Source organism: Echeneis naucrates, chromosome 2, assembly GCF_900963305.1.
Source record: "Echeneis naucrates chromosome 2, fEcheNa1.1, whole genome shotgun sequence".
Taxonomy (NCBI): domain Eukaryota; kingdom Metazoa; phylum Chordata; class Actinopteri; order Carangiformes; family Echeneidae; genus Echeneis; species Echeneis naucrates.
Window position 1 is genome coordinate 17,229,120 of NC_042512.1, and position 17,913 is coordinate 17,247,032.

Consider the following 17,913-nt stretch of genomic DNA (forward strand, 5'->3'; position numbering starts at 1 on the left):
CACCTTAAGACCTCAGCGGCCCCTCTGTGTTCCCTCTCCCCCAGGAGCAGAGCTGCGGAACCCGGCCATGGCGCACCACAGCCGGCTTGGCACGGGGGAGGTGAGCACGGCTCCAGCCCAGGCCAGTTCCCGTCCCCGACCTGCTGTGATGTCCCTTCTCCAGTTGCACTGACACCACAACCCCGGTCCACATCAGCCCTGGGACACTCCGCCATGAGTGAAGTTAGAGCTCTGGGTTGATGTGGGTCACCCACAGAAACACACTAACGGACCACAGAAGGTCTTTGGGTGGAATAACTCACATGGCTCTGATAACTGTGTGTGTGTGTGTGTGTGTGTGTAATCCGGGCTGTGCTTGTGTGTGAACATATCGATACAAACAGACTGAGTCTGAAGCAGAAAGGGTTTCTCCCCTCAGTGATTGGCCATCATGGCACCGCTCCAAGTCGCTGGTGCGTTTCTTTGCGCACGGGATTTGGCCCCTCAGATCAAAGGGCCCTCGGGAAGGGGGTGGTCCCGGGTAGGGGGATATATAGGACGGACCGGGTCCGCTCTGACTGAAGGCAAGAGCAGAGAACAGACTAGACGGGCCGGCCGAGCTGCCCCGAACTCAGAGAGCAGAACCCGATCATCTGGTCCCGAAGAGGACCTGTTGGATTTACTGCTGAGAGCCAGCTTCGACTTTACTTTCTGCAACAAGTCAGACTTGCACGTAACTTTAACTGAGTTTTGCACTGGATTTGATCCCTTTTTAGATTTTTATGCGTTTGGACAGTTTTGTGGGAGTCCAAAGAATTGGGTTTCGTAGCTTTTAGTGGGAAAAAAAAAGGCCTTTAAAGGATTTACTTTCCTCCTCGTAGAGACTTTATTGTCAGATTGTCTTTCCACTTGTCGGATTTCACAGTAACATGATGTGGTTTTTACGCCTTTCCGTCGGTTTCATTCTGTGCGTCGCTGCGGCGCACGGCGCTTGGGAGGAGAGCACCGTGGTGCCGGTTAGACTAGACCCCACGGCCCGGTCCGAGAGCGGACCCGAACCGTGGCGGACTCTCTCCGCAGAGGAGAAGGAGAAGGAGGCGGAGATGAGGGTGTACCGGTTGGACGTATTTGGTAATGAGCTGGTCTTGCAGCTCGAACCCGACCAGACCTTCTTGGCACCGGGGTTCGTCTTCCACGTTGTGGGTAGTCCCGAGTCCGAGCCAACACAGGAACCGAAGACCGGAGCCGAGCCGGGCTGCTTCTACTCCGGCTCAGTGAACGGAGAGGAGAGCTCCGCCGCTGCGCTCAACCTGTGCCACGGACTCCGGGGCGGATTCTACTTCCAGGGGGAAGAGTACTTCATCCAGCCCCTCAACTCCAGCCAGCTCCTCGGCTCCGAGGACGACGTCCACACGATCCGCCGCAGAGGTCGGGCAGCTCTGGCTGAGGAGGGCAGCTCCAAGTGCGGAGTCAACGAGGACGAGGAGAGGGTGCCAAAGAATCTGGAGCAAGAAGGAGGACGCGGAGCCGCAGAGCAGACAGGTAAGACTGCAGGAAGTCACATGCACACTCTCCAGACCGCCATCCCATAAAGGAAACACCGAGAAAGGGATTTTTTTACTGCATCCAGTTTGTCTCCAGCAGTTTACCAACAGACAGATCACTGATCTGATCTGATCTGAACTCATCTGAACAGAACTGATCTGATCTGATCTGATCTGAACTGATCTGATCCGATCTGATCTGATCTGAACTCATCTGATCCGATCTGATCTGATCTGAACTGAACTCATCTGAACAGAACTGATCTGATCTGATCTGAACTCATCTGAACAGAACTGATCTGATCTGATCTGAACTCATCTGTACAGAACTTATCTGATCTGATCTGATCTGAACTGAACTCATCTGTACAGAACTTATCTGATCTGATCTGAACTGAACTCATCTGTACAGAACTTATCTGATCCGATCTGATCTGATCTGAATTCATCCGATCTGATCTGATCTGAACTCATCTGAACAGAACTCATCTGAACAGAACTGATCTGATCTGATCTGAACTGATCTGAACTGATCTGAACTGATCTGATCTGATCCGATCTGAACTCATCTGATCCGATCTGAACTCATCTGATCTGATTTGGTCCCTAAACGCTGAATGTGGAGAGAAACTGCTGCCGGCTGGAGCTGATCGGGCTGCAGAGCAGCTACCTCTGACAGAGGAAGGGAGTGCTGGGGGAGGAGAGGAGAGGGGAGGGGGGCGGCTAACTTCTCCAAGGGGAAAGAGGAGGAGTGTGGGCGGGTGAGAAAGAGGGAGGGAGGGGGCGGTGGGGCCAGCCAGAGAAGTGGTAACGCGCCTCCTGGTACTACAAGCACCGGCAGACATTTTTCTCCAGAAAAGATTTTCTGCTTCCACAGTTTATTTTCTCCCGCATAGTGAAAGATCAGAGAAGGTCATTTTAGGAATGTGGACCCAGAGGGGGAGGAGCCTCGGCGGTGTGACGCTGAGGCACGGGAGCCAGGCTCCCCCAGGCACATCCGGAGCTCTTCGGAGCCTCTATCCTTTTGAAAAACAGCCTTTGTAGCTGCCAGTCGGCTGCCAAAACAACCAATGTCTGATGAGTTAGAGTGCAATGGGGTTAAAGCTCCTGACCTTTGACCTCTGTGTCTCCCCCCTCAGCCCACCACAGGACCAGACGTTTTGTTTCCACCCCTCGCTTCCTGGAGATCATGCTGGTGGCCGACCAGTCCATGGCTGAGTTCCACGGCGCCGGGCTCAAACCCTACCTCCTGACGGTCATGGCGGTGGCGTCCCGTCTGTACCGCCACCCCAGCATCCACAACTCCATCACCCTGGCGGTGGTGAAGCTGCTGGTGGTGTACGAGGAGGAGCGTGGCCCTCAGGTGTCATCAAACGCCGCCATGACCCTCCGCAACTTCTGCCAGTGGCAACGACAGCACAACCCTCCAAGTGACCGACATCCCGAGCACTATGACACGGCTGTGCTCTTCACCAGAACGGTAAGCGGGTGTGGAAGAGGGAGTCTGAAAAAAGGTAGAGAAGCAGCATTCAGATGTATTCACACCGGAACTTTTCTCTCCGCCTCCGTCCAGGACCTGTGTGGCGCTCACTCATGCGACACTCTGGGCATGGCAGACGTCGGCACAGTGTGTGACCCCGACAGGAGCTGTTCGATTATCGAGGACGATGGACTTCAGGCAGCATTTACCGTGGCACATGAGCTGGGTGAGTAGAAATGTTCTCCTGTTATCAGTAACGCAGATCCAGCAGCTATTGGAGGCCAGAGGTGCTCAAAGAAACCTTTCCTCTGCGTCCTACAGGCCACGTCTTCAACATGCCTCATGATGATGCCCAGCTGTGCGCCGGCGTTAACGGTGCCCACTGGGGCTCCCACCTGATGGCCTCCACCCTGTCCAACCTGGATCAGCAGCAGCCTTGGTCCCCCTGCTCCGCCCTCATGGTCACAAACTTCCTGGACAACGGCCACGGTCAGTGCCTGATGGACAAGCCGGTCAAACCTCAGCCGCTGCCTCAGCCGCTGCCCGGGACGGTCTACGACGTGGACCATCAGTGCCGGCTGACCTTCGGTGAAGATTCGCAGCACTGCCCGGATCTGAGCACCATGTGTGCGGCTTTGTGGTGTACCGTGACCACATCCAATGGTTTGCTGGTGTGCCAGACCAAGAACTTCCCCTGGGCTGACGGTACGCCATGTCGGCACGACAGCTACTGCCTGGCAGGACGTTGTCTCACGAAGAGCCAAGCTGCCAAACACCAGGTAGGAGCCGCGGCCAAATCCACCACAGTCATGATCAGTGGTGCATCCACCGCAGATTAAAACTCTAATGGTTGTGTTGCTGGTGCTTTCAGACTCCCGTTAATGGCGGCTGGGGGGTGTGGGGGCCCTGGGGCGACTGCTCTCGAACCTGCGGTGGAGGAGTCCAGTATTCCTTCCGGGCTTGTGACAACCCTTTGCCCAAGAACGGGGGCAAGTACTGCGAGGGCAAGAGGATCCAGTACCGCTCCTGTAACACCGAAGCCTGCCCCGACACCAACGGTAAGAAGTTTCATCCATTCCTCTAAAGCCAGACCTGGTCCATGTGATTCCTGCCAAATGCCGCAGTTTTATTTCTAATGAAGTCAGCCTGAATGTTGGATGTTTTGAGCTCTGTTGCACGTTGGTGTCAAAGTTGGCACGCAGGTCAGGCTGCAGCAGCAGTAGCTCTGATTTCTGTCTGTCTTTCTCAGGCCTGTCATTCCGTGAGGAACAGTGTCTGGCCCACAACGACATGTCAGCCCAAGTGTCTTTGGGTTCAGGGGAAGGTGTTGAGTGGGTGCCTAAGTATGCTGGAGTTTCACCCAAAGACCGCTGCAAGCTGGTGTGCCGGGCCAAAGGAACTGGATACTTCTTTGTCCTCAAATCGAAGGTGAGAGTTGGCTGACACAGTATTATGTTAACAAGCTCTGTTTTTACTGCGTCTGAGGGTAAAATCTGATAAAAGTCTCGCTGTTGCAGTCTGTCTGTGGCCTCAGGCTGCAGTGTTGCTGAGGGAGAGACTTTTACTTTTCACCTTTTTGCTCAGACAGTTATGTAACAGTTTTATAAGACATTAGCCTGAAGCGCCCTTTTTTTCCCCCCCTCTCTGCCTCCCCCAGGTGGCTGACGGCACACCCTGCAGCCCAGACTCCACCTCCGTGTGTGTTCAGGGCCAGTGCGTCAAGGCCGGATGCGACCGCGTCATCGGCTCGAGCCGGCGCTTCGATAAGTGTGGTGTGTGCGGTGGAGACGGCTCTACCTGCAAGAAGGTGTCTGGTTCTCTGGAGCGTGCCAGGTAAGCAGCCGAGAGCGTTTCAGTCAAACTTCAGAGCACGAGCGTAACAAGAACGTGTCATGGTGAAGTCTGACCTCCGTCTGTCTTTGTTTCAGACCTGGTTACCAGGATGTTGTAACCATCCCTGCCGGTGCCACAAACTTGGACATCAAGCAACGTGCCCCGGGCAATGGTCGTCATGACAACAGCTACCTGGCAGTGCGCCGTCAGGATGGTACTTATCTGTTGAACGGCGATTACAAGCTGATGACCATAGAGACTGACATTCCTCTGCGGGGTGCACTGTTGCGCTACAGCGGCTCAGCTGCCACCCTGGAGCGCATCCGGAGCTTCTCCCCGCTGCCTTGGCCCATCACCATCCAGGTGCTGTCCGTGGGGGAGGCCCCCAGACCCCGAGTGAAGTACAGCTACTTCGCCCCGAGGCCCAACAACGCTGCTTCAGCCTCCAACAACAACGGAGGCCGCCGCCAGTCCATCAATGCCATCAGAGAGGTAGGCGGAGCTGAGTGGACTCTGCGAGAGTGGGGTCCCTGCTCCCAGACCTGTGGTGGAGGCATGCAGCAGAGAGAGGTGGTGTGTCTGGACCCCCAGGGTCGTCTGTCCAGAGAGTGCCCGGAGGAGCTGCGCCCCTTGGCCTCACGGTCCTGTGCCTCCCAGCCCTGCCCCTCCTGGCTCCTCGGAGAGTGGTCTTCATGCTCCAAGACCTGCGGCCGCGGCTTCCGCAAGCGCCAGCTGCGCTGCATCGGCCTCGACGAGCGCTCGCTCTCTCACGACAGCTGTGACCCCAAAGACCGGCCGCGACCCCTGCTGGAACTGTGCAATCAGGGTGCCTGCTAAGGACTGCTTCACAAGTCTAACCTCCTGTCATCCCCCCAGCTTTCAGAAAGAAGTCAGATAAAAACTGCTCTTCACAGCCTCGTGTTCCCAGCGAGCAATCTAAAGGGGTTGATGAATGTTTACATCCAGAGCCAGAGTGCTGCAGGTGTCCACGGGTGCCTGGTCGTCTGACAGTCCCACACATTGACGGGTCCTCAGTGACTGCAGCTGACAGTCGTACCCATCCATTGAACCACAGTGGCGCTGCCACATAATTGCAGCAACAAAGACTGATGACAGCTCGCTGGCTGTCTGTCCTCAGCAGCCGTGGCACATTTCTCCTCCCATTAAGGAGAAGAAAGCATGGACATTCCTGATTTCGTAAAAAACAAAACAAAAAACAAAAAAAAAAACCAACACAAAAAAAAGCATGCTGCTTACCGTGCCATTGTCATGCCTGTGTGTGTGTGTGTGTGTGTGATGTCATGTGAGACAGTGTGTGTATGTGTGAGTGTGCCAGGTTTTTATGCATGTACATGGTGTTTGTCCAAGCTGGGCTGGACAGGCAGGGTTGGGGTGGGGGAGGATATTGCAGAGTATATAAAGAAACACCCCATCAGGTATGGATAATAAGATAGCTCATAGTCATAATGTTTATGTTCAAACTTGCCAGTCTACGTTTATTTATCACAAACCTGTAGCACTTCAGCTTTGTTTTTGCCAGTGGCACATTGTAACACCCATTTGTCTCTAAATGCCTCAGTACACCGTACTTTGTCCTTTAGCCATATCTTTCCTTCATCTACTCGACCTTCAGTGAGGGAACTCTTTCAAGACCAAAGAAGAGAGTGTGAGTGTCATGTGAGTCTGAGAAATGTGTGAGTGCGTGGAGATCTAAAGAGGGACTTGTCTCCTGCTAATACTTCATAAGTAAGTCTCTCCTGCCTTCTGGGAAGGCAATTTTGTTTTTGGTTTTTGGTTTTTTTTTTTCTATTAAGTTTTGTTTCTCTTTTGTACAGAATATCCAAACATTATTTATTTTTGTACAGCCTGTTAAATATAATCATGTGGCTTTTTTTAATATTATTTTTTATTTGTTATTGAGATCACAGAAGGAAGTAGAATATATAGAGTATTTATACAGTGTTATATATATATGGTCCTAGATTCATGAATAAAGTATCACATTGACTTGTGCAGTTCACGTCCACAGTGTGGTTTGTCTTTTTAGTGATAGTAAAACTAACTTTAATAACTGTATCCTCACCCTTCACCTCGTCCTCCATGTCTAACCTGAACTCATCAGCAAACCTTGAAACATCATCTGGGCCAAAATTTCAGCACAATGCGGTGATGTCATTGTCAAAATGATCTTTTAAAACAGAAGAAATAATGCATTTATTTATATAACTTATGCTTTAGGGGGCACTGGAGATACATTTCCTCACGATGTGAGTTATAGTTCTGTTATTCAAGTTTTTCCCACAAGATGGAGATGTTTCTGTGTTTCAGTGCAGTTTGAATCCAATTAGTTTCACCAGCCTGGAAACGTTTATATTACCCTTTTGCCGATTTTAGAATCCAGATTTGGCGTCGTGAGGACAGATTTTAAGTCTATTATTTTCATGAAAATAAAGTTGTTTGTGTTACGATGACTTCCTCTCACTGCTGAGAGGACAGTCAGATAGGGAAGTGTGAGTCTACATCTCACGTAATGAACCACTGCCATCCTCCCACCTCCAAAACTGTCACGAACACACCGACATGCTGTTTGAAGCAGAACAACAAACTGCTCAGAGATTAAATAACCACTGTCTTGTCTTTTGCATTGCACCCAGATATCTCCTTTAAACTTCCAGGACTCCAGCTGAGACCAGAAAGTACCTCAGCGGAGTTACTAAAAACTGGGCTCCATGTGGCACTTCCTGTTTGGACCTGAGGAAGATGATCTCCTGCCTTGTCGGCTCCCAAACAGCACAAAGGAAATGATTATCCCATAATTATAGATGGTTAAGAAGAAAATTGTCCATCTCTGTAATCTGCCTAATAACATAATGTGCCACCAGATTCAGGCTAAACAACTGGAGCAGGCAGGCGGCCTACTGGATGATTTTTTTTTTCTCTTTCTGACCTCACGATAGACAAAGAAAAACCCAAACCAGGGAAGGAAAATGTCAACATAAATATTTCCTCCTGTGACAAACCTCCTTTTTTACCTGCTTGTTTTTTCAAGTCTCAGCATCACATCATTAACGCTTAAAAGAAACATCTGGAAAGCATTATGAATCATGGCTGCTCGATGTGGGTGGCATTTCCGAGAGCCAAATTATCTTCATCCTTTTGCCACCCCTGCTTGGCCGCAACGGTTTGTTTGATTTAACGCAAATTTTCAAACTTCCAAAGACAGCATTCACATTTTCTGAATGCTAAAGTTTTAGTCCAGCCACAATATCGAACACTCTTGTGCAAACATGTGTAAAAACTTTAAAGCATTTTAATTTAATGCGTTCAGTAAGGACATTTGGTTTGAAACTTCACTTCTTGCTGAGCATCTGCAATGCTGTTGTGGTTTCTGACTTTTACATAAAAATAAAAATGGCTGCAAGATATCCCCCTAAAATATAATCCTGATGATGCCAGTTCCAGCAGTTGTATATTATCCTCATAAGGGGCCATTCCAAAAGTATAATTTGGCACTTTAATGGCTGCAGTTAAGTCACAACAGGTTAGTACAAGCAGTGTTTTTGATTCAGAGTAATCCCAGCACCGAAGCGGGGGCGGGAGGCGGGGGTCACAGGGGTTGTGGCCTTCCCCTGCGTCCTTATGTCCTCAGACACTCAGACACTTTGGGCTTTGGGACAGGGACAGGAGGTCTGTCCACAGATCAGAGGCCTCCACGTTCAGCCACTCATCTTCTGGTGTCCCATGGTGGGACGGCCCAGGCTGGACTCTTTCTGCCCCATTTACAGCCGGGTATGCCCCCCCCCCCCCCAGCACAGATAAGAATTTATTTATCCAAAACTACAGACAAGCTCTCTAATCTTAATAAGTCTGTCCTGGTCTGCTGTCTCTGTCTCACAGGATGAGTTCATTCATAGAGGTTTTCAGTATATAACAACCAGAGATCTGAAACAGGCCTGTGTGTGTGTGTGTGTGTGTGCACGCACATGGACGTGCACAAAAGTAGAAGCACGTGCACGTGTGTTTTCCTCCAGTTGAATCAAGACAGAAAAAAAAATATCAAGATCGGAAAGAGATAATTAAACCTTCAAAGTAAAAGCTTAAACTCATTTTCAGAGTCCCAACTACATAAACAGTGATTAAGAGCCCAGGAAGACTCAAACTTGTGTGTTAAAATATATGATATATAAATATATTAATTATTATTATTAATATATATTAAGAAAATTTCAAAAGAAGAAAACAACACACATGTGTGATCTTTTTTTTTATCTGATGGCAGTAATAAGCTTTTAATTTGTCACGATCAACATATATTTATTGAGATTGTGACTCAAAAATATGAGTGAAAAGATGAGCTCAGTAAAAGATGGTGATGAGAGTTTATGTCAGTAGAAAAGAGAAGAGAAGAGAATCTATAAGCAATTTATCGAATTGATTTAAAGCCAATTAGAGTGTTATTTTGAGATTGACGACGAGAAGTGTTGTTCAGTGTTGTGCTCTCTCTCTCTCTCTCTCTCTCAGTGTAAATTGAACAGGGGGAGGAGAGAGAGGCTGGGAGGAGAGACAGGGAGGGGGGAGGACCGGGATCCGGCAGTCAGAGGTGTGGACACGGCACGGAAGAGACGGAGGAGGCAGTCGGTCCACACGTGGGGGGACAGACGGAGGACAGATCCGGAAAAGTAGCCGAAGAGTCCGGAGAGTTGGACTTCCTGAGGACGGGGACAGAGTATGTCCCGGAGGTGACTGAGGGGACACAGCGGAGACTCTCTGTTGTCCTCTGAGGGACAAATGGAAAACCTCTGGAGGAGGAGGACTCCGGCGGGGGGACCCTGGACCTGGCTGGGAAACTCTCTGCTGCTTTGTTTCTTTACTGGTGAGTTATTTATCCTCTGATAAAGTAAAGTATCTGTACTGAGCCTGTAATGCCCCCCCCCCCCCCACCCTCCTCCATCAGAGGGGGGCTGATGGACATTCATTTTGGGAGACACAGTCAAAGTTTGTGACTGAGAGATGACAGCCAAACTGCGCAGAAGTGCTGGAAACCTTTCATGTGCAGTACAGTGGGGGTTTGGGGGGTTGGGGGGGGGGTTGAAGGAGAGAAAGGGGGTGGGGGGGGAGGACATAGTGCCATTGTCTGTGAGCGTGTGGAGAGACAGGAGCCAGGACCTCTGAGGACCACCCAGACAGAGCGCAGCACCAGTCTGCTAATGACCCCACTCCCCTCCTCCCCCCTCCCTCGCCCCAAACCCCCACCAAACCATTTACATGGAAATGTGCCGGCCTTTCTGCAGGGAGCCGCTCTTATGTTTAAAGAGGTGGGCTGACTGTGACCTCCGGCTGACCAACGGCTCAGATCACAGAAATCAGGGCTTCTGTCTTCTTCGGTGGATTTAAGTTGCACTGAACTTTTTTTCCTCGCGGAGAAGAAGACTCTTCGCCTTCTCCTCCTCCTGCACTAATTAAAAGGCAGCTCTCGCTCTCTTCCCTCACATCTCTACCTGTGTGTGAGCCGGCGTCTGGAAATGTGCCCCCATGCCTCCAGGCACACCTCATCTGAGTGAGTGATGGCTGAGAGAGAGCAGACCCTGAGACACACACACAGTGTCCTACATTCTTCAAAGTGTACGGCGACAGCGAGACGCACAATCCCACAGTTCACATCAGGAAAAGCCTTCAGATGAAGAAGGCGTATGTCGGGGCAGCAGGTTGGGACGAGTACATGGAGGAGCACAGCTGTGTGTACAATGCTCAGCTTTGGCTGAGCTGTGTGTGTGTGTGTGTGTGTGTGTGGGGCGAACCACATTAAGCACACAAACACACACCAGCATAGATCCAGCAAATAGTGTGTCTGCTCATGGCAGGAATATGTGCTGGATGCTGCTCTACTGAGCTTCAGGAGCCGCCACGCTGCATCTGAGCGCCGTTTTAAAACTGCCAAACTTTAAAGTTTGGTCATCATTACATTGAGTTGAGCCAAAACAACTTCAGCAGCACTCAGCAGCCACTATTTAGTATATCTGTAACCAGGAACAGTCCAAAACCCAAATCCATCAAGATTTTATGTTCCACAAAACAAAGAGAAAAAAGCTGCACTTATCATATTTTAGTTAAAAAAAAAAAAAAAAGAAGTGCAAAACAATTCAGTGTCGTTATGGAGCCTTTCTGCAGACAGACCAACATTTAAAACGTTTTAGCTGCACTCAATATTTCAAAACAGTGTAAATCTGTGACTCAATCGATGATAAATCCGATCAGTGGGGATAAATGGATTCATCCTGCGACCACAACAACACTGATCGAACGACTGCAACCTTTCACAAAAAAGAAATGAAAGCCACTTTGCAGATGTTGTGTCAGTTCTGGCCGCTCTGGCAACAAACCCGGGCCCAAATTCGTTAACGATGGCGACTTCGTAATCATCTCAGGAAATGTGCTAATTCTCCAGGTGGTGTTAGATATTCATCTGACAGATTCAGCCAGTTTGCTGCCTACAGTCTTTGATTCAGCTGGCTGCCCACGAGGGCTGATTTGTCACCTCAGTCAGGTCTGAACATAGAAAATAAAAGCATGCATGTCGACCATTAACACAATGAGATACTGCAGAGAAATTACATGGCAACGGCTCCCGTAGTCGGTATTATTTGTGATCAGGATCCTCTTTAGTTCTTTTTGTAATCAGGATCTGAAAAGGAGAGAACATCAGCAAAATTGCAGATGTCATTTAAGGCTTTGTTTTTGGTGGAAACATCTTCTATCCACAGCACAGCGTGACAGAGTGTGGAGGGAAGAGAGCGTTTCCTCTCTGTGCTGTAAGTGGAGACTTATTTAAATCTCCCAGAGGCTGTAATTTGTGTTCTAATCGGATGGATATTTAAAAAGAAATCAAGAAATATGGTAATGGAGGGGAGCGGTGGCGGCTGGGTTTAATGGAACAGACCCAAGGTCCTGGTGTGAGTTCATCACAGATCTTTTCCTATTTTATTTTTCCCCCAAACACGCCACAGCTATTTATAGCTTCTTTTAAAAAGTCTCTGAGCCCGTAATAAATCAGCTGTCTGGATGCTTTTGAAGGTATAAGTAGAGGCCGCTCGATGACGCTGTGTGCGTTGAGGTTAGTTCATGAAACATTTCATTATAGAACTGAAGTTATTTTTCCATTGAAGGGGAAGCTTCAAAAAGAGCCTGACTCAATAGTTTCATTATTGGTGGATACAAGAGGAAATCTATCTGAAGCAGGGAGTTCTTAGAGCTGGAAAACATTCCCAGACAGCTCAAAGTGTTTCTGAACAGACAGCCACTGAAGGAAAGTTTATCAAATCAGACTCAGGTGTGTGTGTGTGCGTGTTGCAGGTAGCACTGAGGCTCAGTGTGAAGGCTGTATCGAGTATTGCTGCGATGGATCGCCTCCTTTCTGCTGCTCCTACTACGCCTACGTGGGGGACGTCCTTTCGTAAGTTAACACACACACACAGACGACACGCTGGATAAAACCAGGCAACTTTTAAACACTTTCATGCTTTTTTTTTACTGCGGAGAGAACTGTGATCACCTTTGTCTACGTGTCAGCCATCACACAATACAAATGTTGCTGCCCACATATTGTCGTTTTGTTTCCTCCATGTTCACGACTGGAAGACATTTTACCTTGAACACATCATGAGGTGTTATTTATTTATTTTTTTAACTCCCTGCACACACCTCCCTCTTTCTGCCTGAGAGGAACTAAGTCACATACCAGCTGTCTGTTAAAGTGCCAGAGGCGTCTTCAGAAGCTGACCTCTTGACCTCCTCCTGACTTGATTCCTCACAGCTGCGTTCACACTTTCACCTCGTTCTCAGGCTTCTTGGGAAAGCCGTGTCTTTTCCCATAGTCGATTCTCGTTGTCTACACATTTGTAATCTTCTGGTTTGGATACATTTTCATTCAGAATCTTGAATGGTTTGGAAAAGCTGTGCTGGCTGCTGCTGGAGCTGAATCCAACATGCTGACTAATGCTGACTGTGAAGACGTAACAAACCTGTTAATAATGCCTGTTTTTCTGACTGTGCCAGCTCAGACTCCTCTGCAGTGCAACACGACACACACACACTGCCCCACCGCCACACACTTTGCCTGCATGCATCACAAAACCTGCTAGCGTTAGATACTGCCGTTTGTCTCACTGGCAGAAATTTGACTGTGTGTCTTTGTGTGTGTGTGTGTGTGTGTGTGTGTGTGTGTGTGTGTGTGTGTGTTCAGGGGCACTGCCATCTCTGGTATTGTTTTCGGCGTGGTCTTTCTGATGGGCGCCATGGCGGCCTTGTTCCTCTGCATCTGTATGTGCATGAAGAATGGGAGGGGCGCACGGGTCGGCGTGTTCAGCACCTCCTACATCAACACTGTGAGCCAAGGCTATCCAGGTGAGAACACACACACACACACACACACACACACGTCTATACATGAGTTAAAAGGTGACCTTTACAGTCCCTCACATCTAATTTAGTTTGGTATGAATAAATTATTTCTTAATATGAACAAAACAGCTTTGCAATGTATCACTCATTTATCAGTTTCACTTGATGGTGTTCAAAAAGCAAATTCATTTAATAATCCTAATAATTTTTTTGGATAAAGAGTTGTGTGTCAGGTGTCTATCAGTACAAACAAACACAAGCCATGAGAGTTTTTCATCTTTAAATGTGACTAAAGTTTTTCTTCACAATATGTTTCTGATTAATAAATGATAACTAAGTTATTGGGATGACTATTTCCACCCATGCCAGTTGTAATTGTGAGTTGCAGCCTTATCAGCAACTGCTTCCAACATATTTGTTAGTGGCTTTATGGTGATTAAGTGGATTTCAAACACACACACGGTGGCCTATGACAGTGAAACCTTATCTTCTTACCTCAGGCTATCACAAAGGAAGAGAAAACAGCAGATATAAAAAATAAATGAATAAATAAGTGAGGGTGTAAGGTGTCGTGGGGTTTGGCTTGGCCTTGGGCATCTTTCCTGACAAGAGAGTTGATTGTTTCCAGAACAGAAAGACCCTGAGCTCAATTCAGGCAAAACACTGTTCAAATGCACATAAAAACACCAGATTATTTTTTTTTTGTATTGCCTCTGACTCCCGTGTCTGTTATATCCTGTTCCTGCCTGAAGGGAGAAAACAACGTTGGGGCTTCTTGTTGTTTCTCGCAGCTACTTTATCTGCACGTCACAGTCGGTGCTCTGTGACTCTCCAGCCTTGGAAACGTTGGTTTTTCTGAGTGTCATTATTTATTTATCACCTCTCCTTCGCCTCAGTGTTTCACCCGTCTTGCTGCCATTCCCAGCTCCACATAGACAAAAGGCATTTGAGTGTCAGATCAGCAGTGGACACTTTAGACCAAAGCTACTTCTTCAGCAGGTTACAAAATTACTTATTGGTCGTAATAGTAGCAGAAATGTGCGGTTTAGCTGATCAACCTGGAGCAGCATTGGACCAGCTGCTTGGATGTTTTAGTGGATAATGTAGATCCATCTGTGGTCAATGAAACTACTGCTGAGTGCATCATTTCACCATTTGGATGTGGTTCCTCAGTTCAACCACTAGAGGGGGCGACTGTCCCATCAAACTGCCTGTGAAATGGCCTCATTCACCTTTAACCACATTAGGAAACATTTGGAAGAAGTAAATGTCTTTAACGTCACTAACTCTTCCTCTCTTTCCTTTTCTTGACCTCAGGTCCTCCACCTCCGTACACCTACGACTACGAGATGTACCCTCCATCCCTGCACCCCCCGCCTTACACCCCGACTCAGCCTCGGCCTGCCAACTCCTCCCCTCCTCCTCCGTATCCTGGCCTGACTCGCAAGTGAATCCATGCTGCAGAGACCGTCCGCCGTCTGCTTCAGAAGAAGCTCACGGCCCAGTTTCCTCCCAGACCTGGACGAGGCTGTTCCGCTGCCGGGCCTCCAAAAAGCTGCTGCTGCTTATTTGCAGTTCTGAGGAGCCAAAAAGAGTCCACATGAAAACAAAAAAGAAAAAAAAAGAAAGGGGGGGCAGTGCAATTTATTCCAGCAGAAGTCTCGACCAACTGGTATAGAGGGAATAATAATAATAATAATAATTTAAAGACGGCCACACCATGTGCATGTCGTGATAAGTGTTAGCAGCCGTGCTCGCCTGCAGCTGGTACTTTTTCCCCCACTAATAACCGATATCCTTATCTGTCCGGCCTGTGCACATTAAAGGCTGAGGCCTGCTTTGAAGGTGACGACTATTTGAGTCAGCGTGGAGGGAAAATCTGGCAGCAGCAGCAGAAGAAGAAGAAGAAGAAAAAGAAGTCTTTTGTTTTTAAAAGAACAAAAACATTAATAAGGTGGACGTGGATGATGAGTCCTACACATAATGCAGAGTAACACTGACCTGAATGGACTGTTGCCTTACTTGAAACAATATGGGGGTGTAAACTGAACTTGATGGGGAGGGAGTGTGTGTGTGTGTGTGTGTGTGTGTAGGGGGGGGGGGGGGGGTCATATTATATCTGAACCAAAATGGAGGACAAATCTTTGTAAATCTTTATTCATTCATCATCTCAGCTGTGTGCGATGTAAAGTGAGTGAGTGTGATTTTTTTTTTTTTTTTAATGTGTTGTAAATTAAAGATGTGATTAAAACGTGACTTTTTTTTTTTTTCTACGGATGAACGCTGACGTCAGTGTGTGTTTCTGCCTGCACGTGGATGATAAACAGCACGAGATAGAGGATAGTGTGTGTGTGTGTGTGTGTGTGTGTGTGTGTGTGTGTGTGTGTGTGTGTGTGTGTGTGTGTGTGTGTGTGTGTGTGTGTCTCTGTCTCTCTGTCTCTGTGTGTGTGCGGACCCGCTGTGGTCAGGTGATCCGGCTCTCAGCAGCTGTGCAGTCTCCGGATCACTCACCGTCAGACTGCCGGAGTCGCAGCAGCTCGACGCTCCGTCTCTCCGCCGACTCCTCCGTCTTCCGCCCGGTCAAACGCCGCCTGAAGGAGCCGACATGGAGGACCGAGTAGCCCTACTGCTGCTGGCCGTGTTGGCGTCGGCTCTCAGTGCCGAGGTATGGAGATAAAAATGTGTTGTTGGCCGGAGGGGGAGGACAATTTGGAGTAATTTCCACCATATTGTTGTTGCAGTCAGCCAAACTGGCGACATTCAGCCACGACTAAACCGGAAGAGACGCGTTTTTGTACCTTCAAAACTAAAGCTCAGAGCCTGACCGAGGAGATAATCCAGAATAAGAACAATAAATTGAGTTGTATAAACTAATAATTAAGATGTTACTGTAGTTAGCTATTTTTCTTCAATTTATTTCTACCATCGACATCATCTAAAAGATGACTTATTGGTTCATGATGCGACGAATACGAATATGTGAGCCAAAATACAATTTTATTAACAGTACAATCAGATTTTATTTTGTTATTTATTCATCATAAATAGCTTGAAATGTATTTTGAACAACATTCAAAAAAAAAAAAAAAAAACACAAGTCGCCTGCTTATCATTTTATACTGAAGGCTCGAACCGGAAAAGTCGTGTCATGATGTAGGCAGCTTGGCGCTGATTGTTAATTCTCGGATTTTAAACCATTGAATACGCACTTTATAAACATATATCCAGATGTTATTAAAGTGTTCATTTGTGATAAATGTCCCGGAAGCAGCAGAGATAACTAACCAGTATGTATTTCCTTTAAAATGACGTTTCGGTGCGCTCTTTTCGGCCAAAGTCTCTGTGTCAGCCGGTGGTAACTGATTTATTAAGACCAGGAGACAATAGAGAGAGAAGCCACCACCTTTAATTCCCCCTATAATATATATATTTTATTTTTTTTTAAATTGACCCTATAAACAGTTTGATTTCCTCGAATTTCAAATGTTTGATAAGTTTATGTTTGTCATCCTCAGTTTTACTGCGCAATGTGACTGAAAGCTGCTGTCATCAAACTGTTATTCATTATTATTACTTTTCATTTCATCTGCTGAAAGTCACCAATGCAACTAAATGAGATGCTATTGTTTCAGTTTCCACATCCAGAGGGGAAATATTGCTGGGGGTGGGCGTGTTTAGGGAATGATGATAAGATAATAAGAGGTCGTTGTTGTGTCGGAATAAGACTCGACGGGTGATTTTTGTTCTGAAGGGAATAAACCAGGCGGTGAAAATGATGCTGACCAGTGAAAACTAACATTATAGCAGCTGTCTGACATATTTGAGTCGGATGGTGGAGAATAGAGAAGTAAGATGGCGGCGGTGCACTGCAGCATTTACAGGGTCGGAAAACTGAGAAGCCAGCAGGAGCTTTTATCATCTCTGCTGCCTTTCACACTCATCCCTCACTATTTCTACCCTTCATTCTGATAACAGTCCAACTGAAAACCTTTGTTATGGCTGAGAACTGCCCCTCCTGTGAGCCCAGTTTTACATCCATTTTTCATACGTCTTCACCAAGAATAACGCTTTGTGGATGTCCACTGTAAAAAATATCTGGTTGTAACACCTCGTCCACTTGATCTTGTTCCTGTTCCTTGTTTGCTGTGATTGAATTCAGCCATTTCCTGAGTACACAGATGTGTTAAGTTGCATAATGAAAGAAAATCTTCTAGTTCTAGTTCCTCTTTTTACTAAAATCTGTAGACCCCCCCTTTAAAAAAAAAAAACCCCAAACAGGTTACTCAAGTGTGTTAAGTAAATTCCCCAGCTGAAATAAAAAGCCTCGAAGGAATTTCCCCTGTGTGGAAAGTTAAGGTTGAAGGATTTGCTCGTTTCAGGTGATGGCACTGATGTGAATTTTGTTACGGAGGATATTATTTGCAGTGTGGCCATGTTGGGAGATAAATTACACATTCCTCTGACCACCAGTAGCCACATTGTCTCAGACAGGACCTGCAATTGTATCTGAGGAGCAGCTGCAGATTTTTGGATTTCAAGTTGGAGCCATTATAGCTATTATATGAATAATAATAACTCTTTTATACGTAAAGGTGTTATTTCAATAGATCAGTGAAGCCTCCATTCAGCCCTCTTGGTTTTCCTGTCATGGCCGTTTTTGTGTGTGTGTGTGTGTGTTTT

General features: G+C 47.5%; 3 protein-coding genes across 4 annotated transcripts in view; all 3 read left to right on the forward strand.

The window, feature by feature from the left end:
• Positions 1 to 582: 582 nt before the first annotated feature.
• adamts1 (ADAM metallopeptidase with thrombospondin type 1 motif, 1) lies at positions 583 to 6,812 on the forward strand. The gene is made up of 8 exons (XM_029516202.1): positions 583 to 1,521; positions 2,663 to 3,003; positions 3,097 to 3,229; positions 3,325 to 3,782; positions 3,875 to 4,061; positions 4,253 to 4,431; positions 4,661 to 4,836; positions 4,932 to 6,812. Exons 1-8 carry the CDS (start codon positions 909 to 911, stop codon positions 5,671 to 5,673), a joined length of 2,829 nt encoding a protein of 942 aa, XP_029372062.1. The 5' UTR covers positions 583 to 908; the 3' UTR covers positions 5,674 to 6,812.
• A 2,632-nt stretch (positions 6,813 to 9,444) lies between these two features.
• Positions 9,445 to 14,895, forward strand: cyyr1 (cysteine/tyrosine-rich 1). Its single transcript, XM_029518003.1, has 4 exons — positions 9,445 to 9,709; positions 12,187 to 12,286; positions 13,076 to 13,236; positions 14,551 to 14,895. The coding sequence occupies exons 1-4, from the start codon at positions 9,625 to 9,627 to the stop codon at positions 14,682 to 14,684; spliced, it is 480 nt and encodes a 159-aa protein (XP_029373863.1). The 5' UTR covers positions 9,445 to 9,624; the 3' UTR covers positions 14,685 to 14,895.
• A 795-nt stretch (positions 14,896 to 15,690) lies between these two features.
• Positions 15,691 to 17,913, forward strand: part of appa (amyloid beta (A4) precursor protein a) — a 29,369-nt gene continuing 27,146 nt past the window's right edge. The window contains exon 1 of one of the 2 annotated variants that reach the window (XM_029514865.1): positions 15,691 to 15,898. In XM_029514865.1, coding sequence (XP_029370725.1) covers positions 15,839 to 15,898 — 60 coding nt within the window. In that variant the 5' untranslated portion in view covers positions 15,691 to 15,838. The remainder of the gene's footprint in view (positions 15,899 to 17,913) is intronic. The other variant, XM_029514859.1, reaches the window with a different exon arrangement.

Coding starts and splice junctions, on each gene's coding strand:
- adamts1 (XM_029516202.1), top strand. CDS start 909: ATGATGTGGTTTTTACGCCTTTCCGTCGGTTTCATTCTGTGCGTCGCT. Junction 3,783..3,874: donor GCCAAGCTGCCAAACACCAG/GTAGGAGCCGCG, acceptor TGGTGCTTTCAG/ACTCCCGTTAATGGCGGCTG. Junction 4,432..4,660: donor TCTTTGTCCTCAAATCGAAG/GTGAGAGTTGGC, acceptor TGCCTCCCCCAG/GTGGCTGACGGCACACCCTG.
- cyyr1 (XM_029518003.1), top strand. CDS start 9,625: ATGGAAAACCTCTGGAGGAGGAGGACTCCGGCGGGGGGACCCTGGACC. Junction 9,710..12,186: donor GCTGCTTTGTTTCTTTACTG/GTGAGTTATTTA, acceptor TGCGTGTTGCAG/GTAGCACTGAGGCTCAGTGT. Junction 12,287..13,075: donor TACGTGGGGGACGTCCTTTC/GTAAGTTAACAC, acceptor GTGTGTGTTCAG/GGGCACTGCCATCTCTGGTA.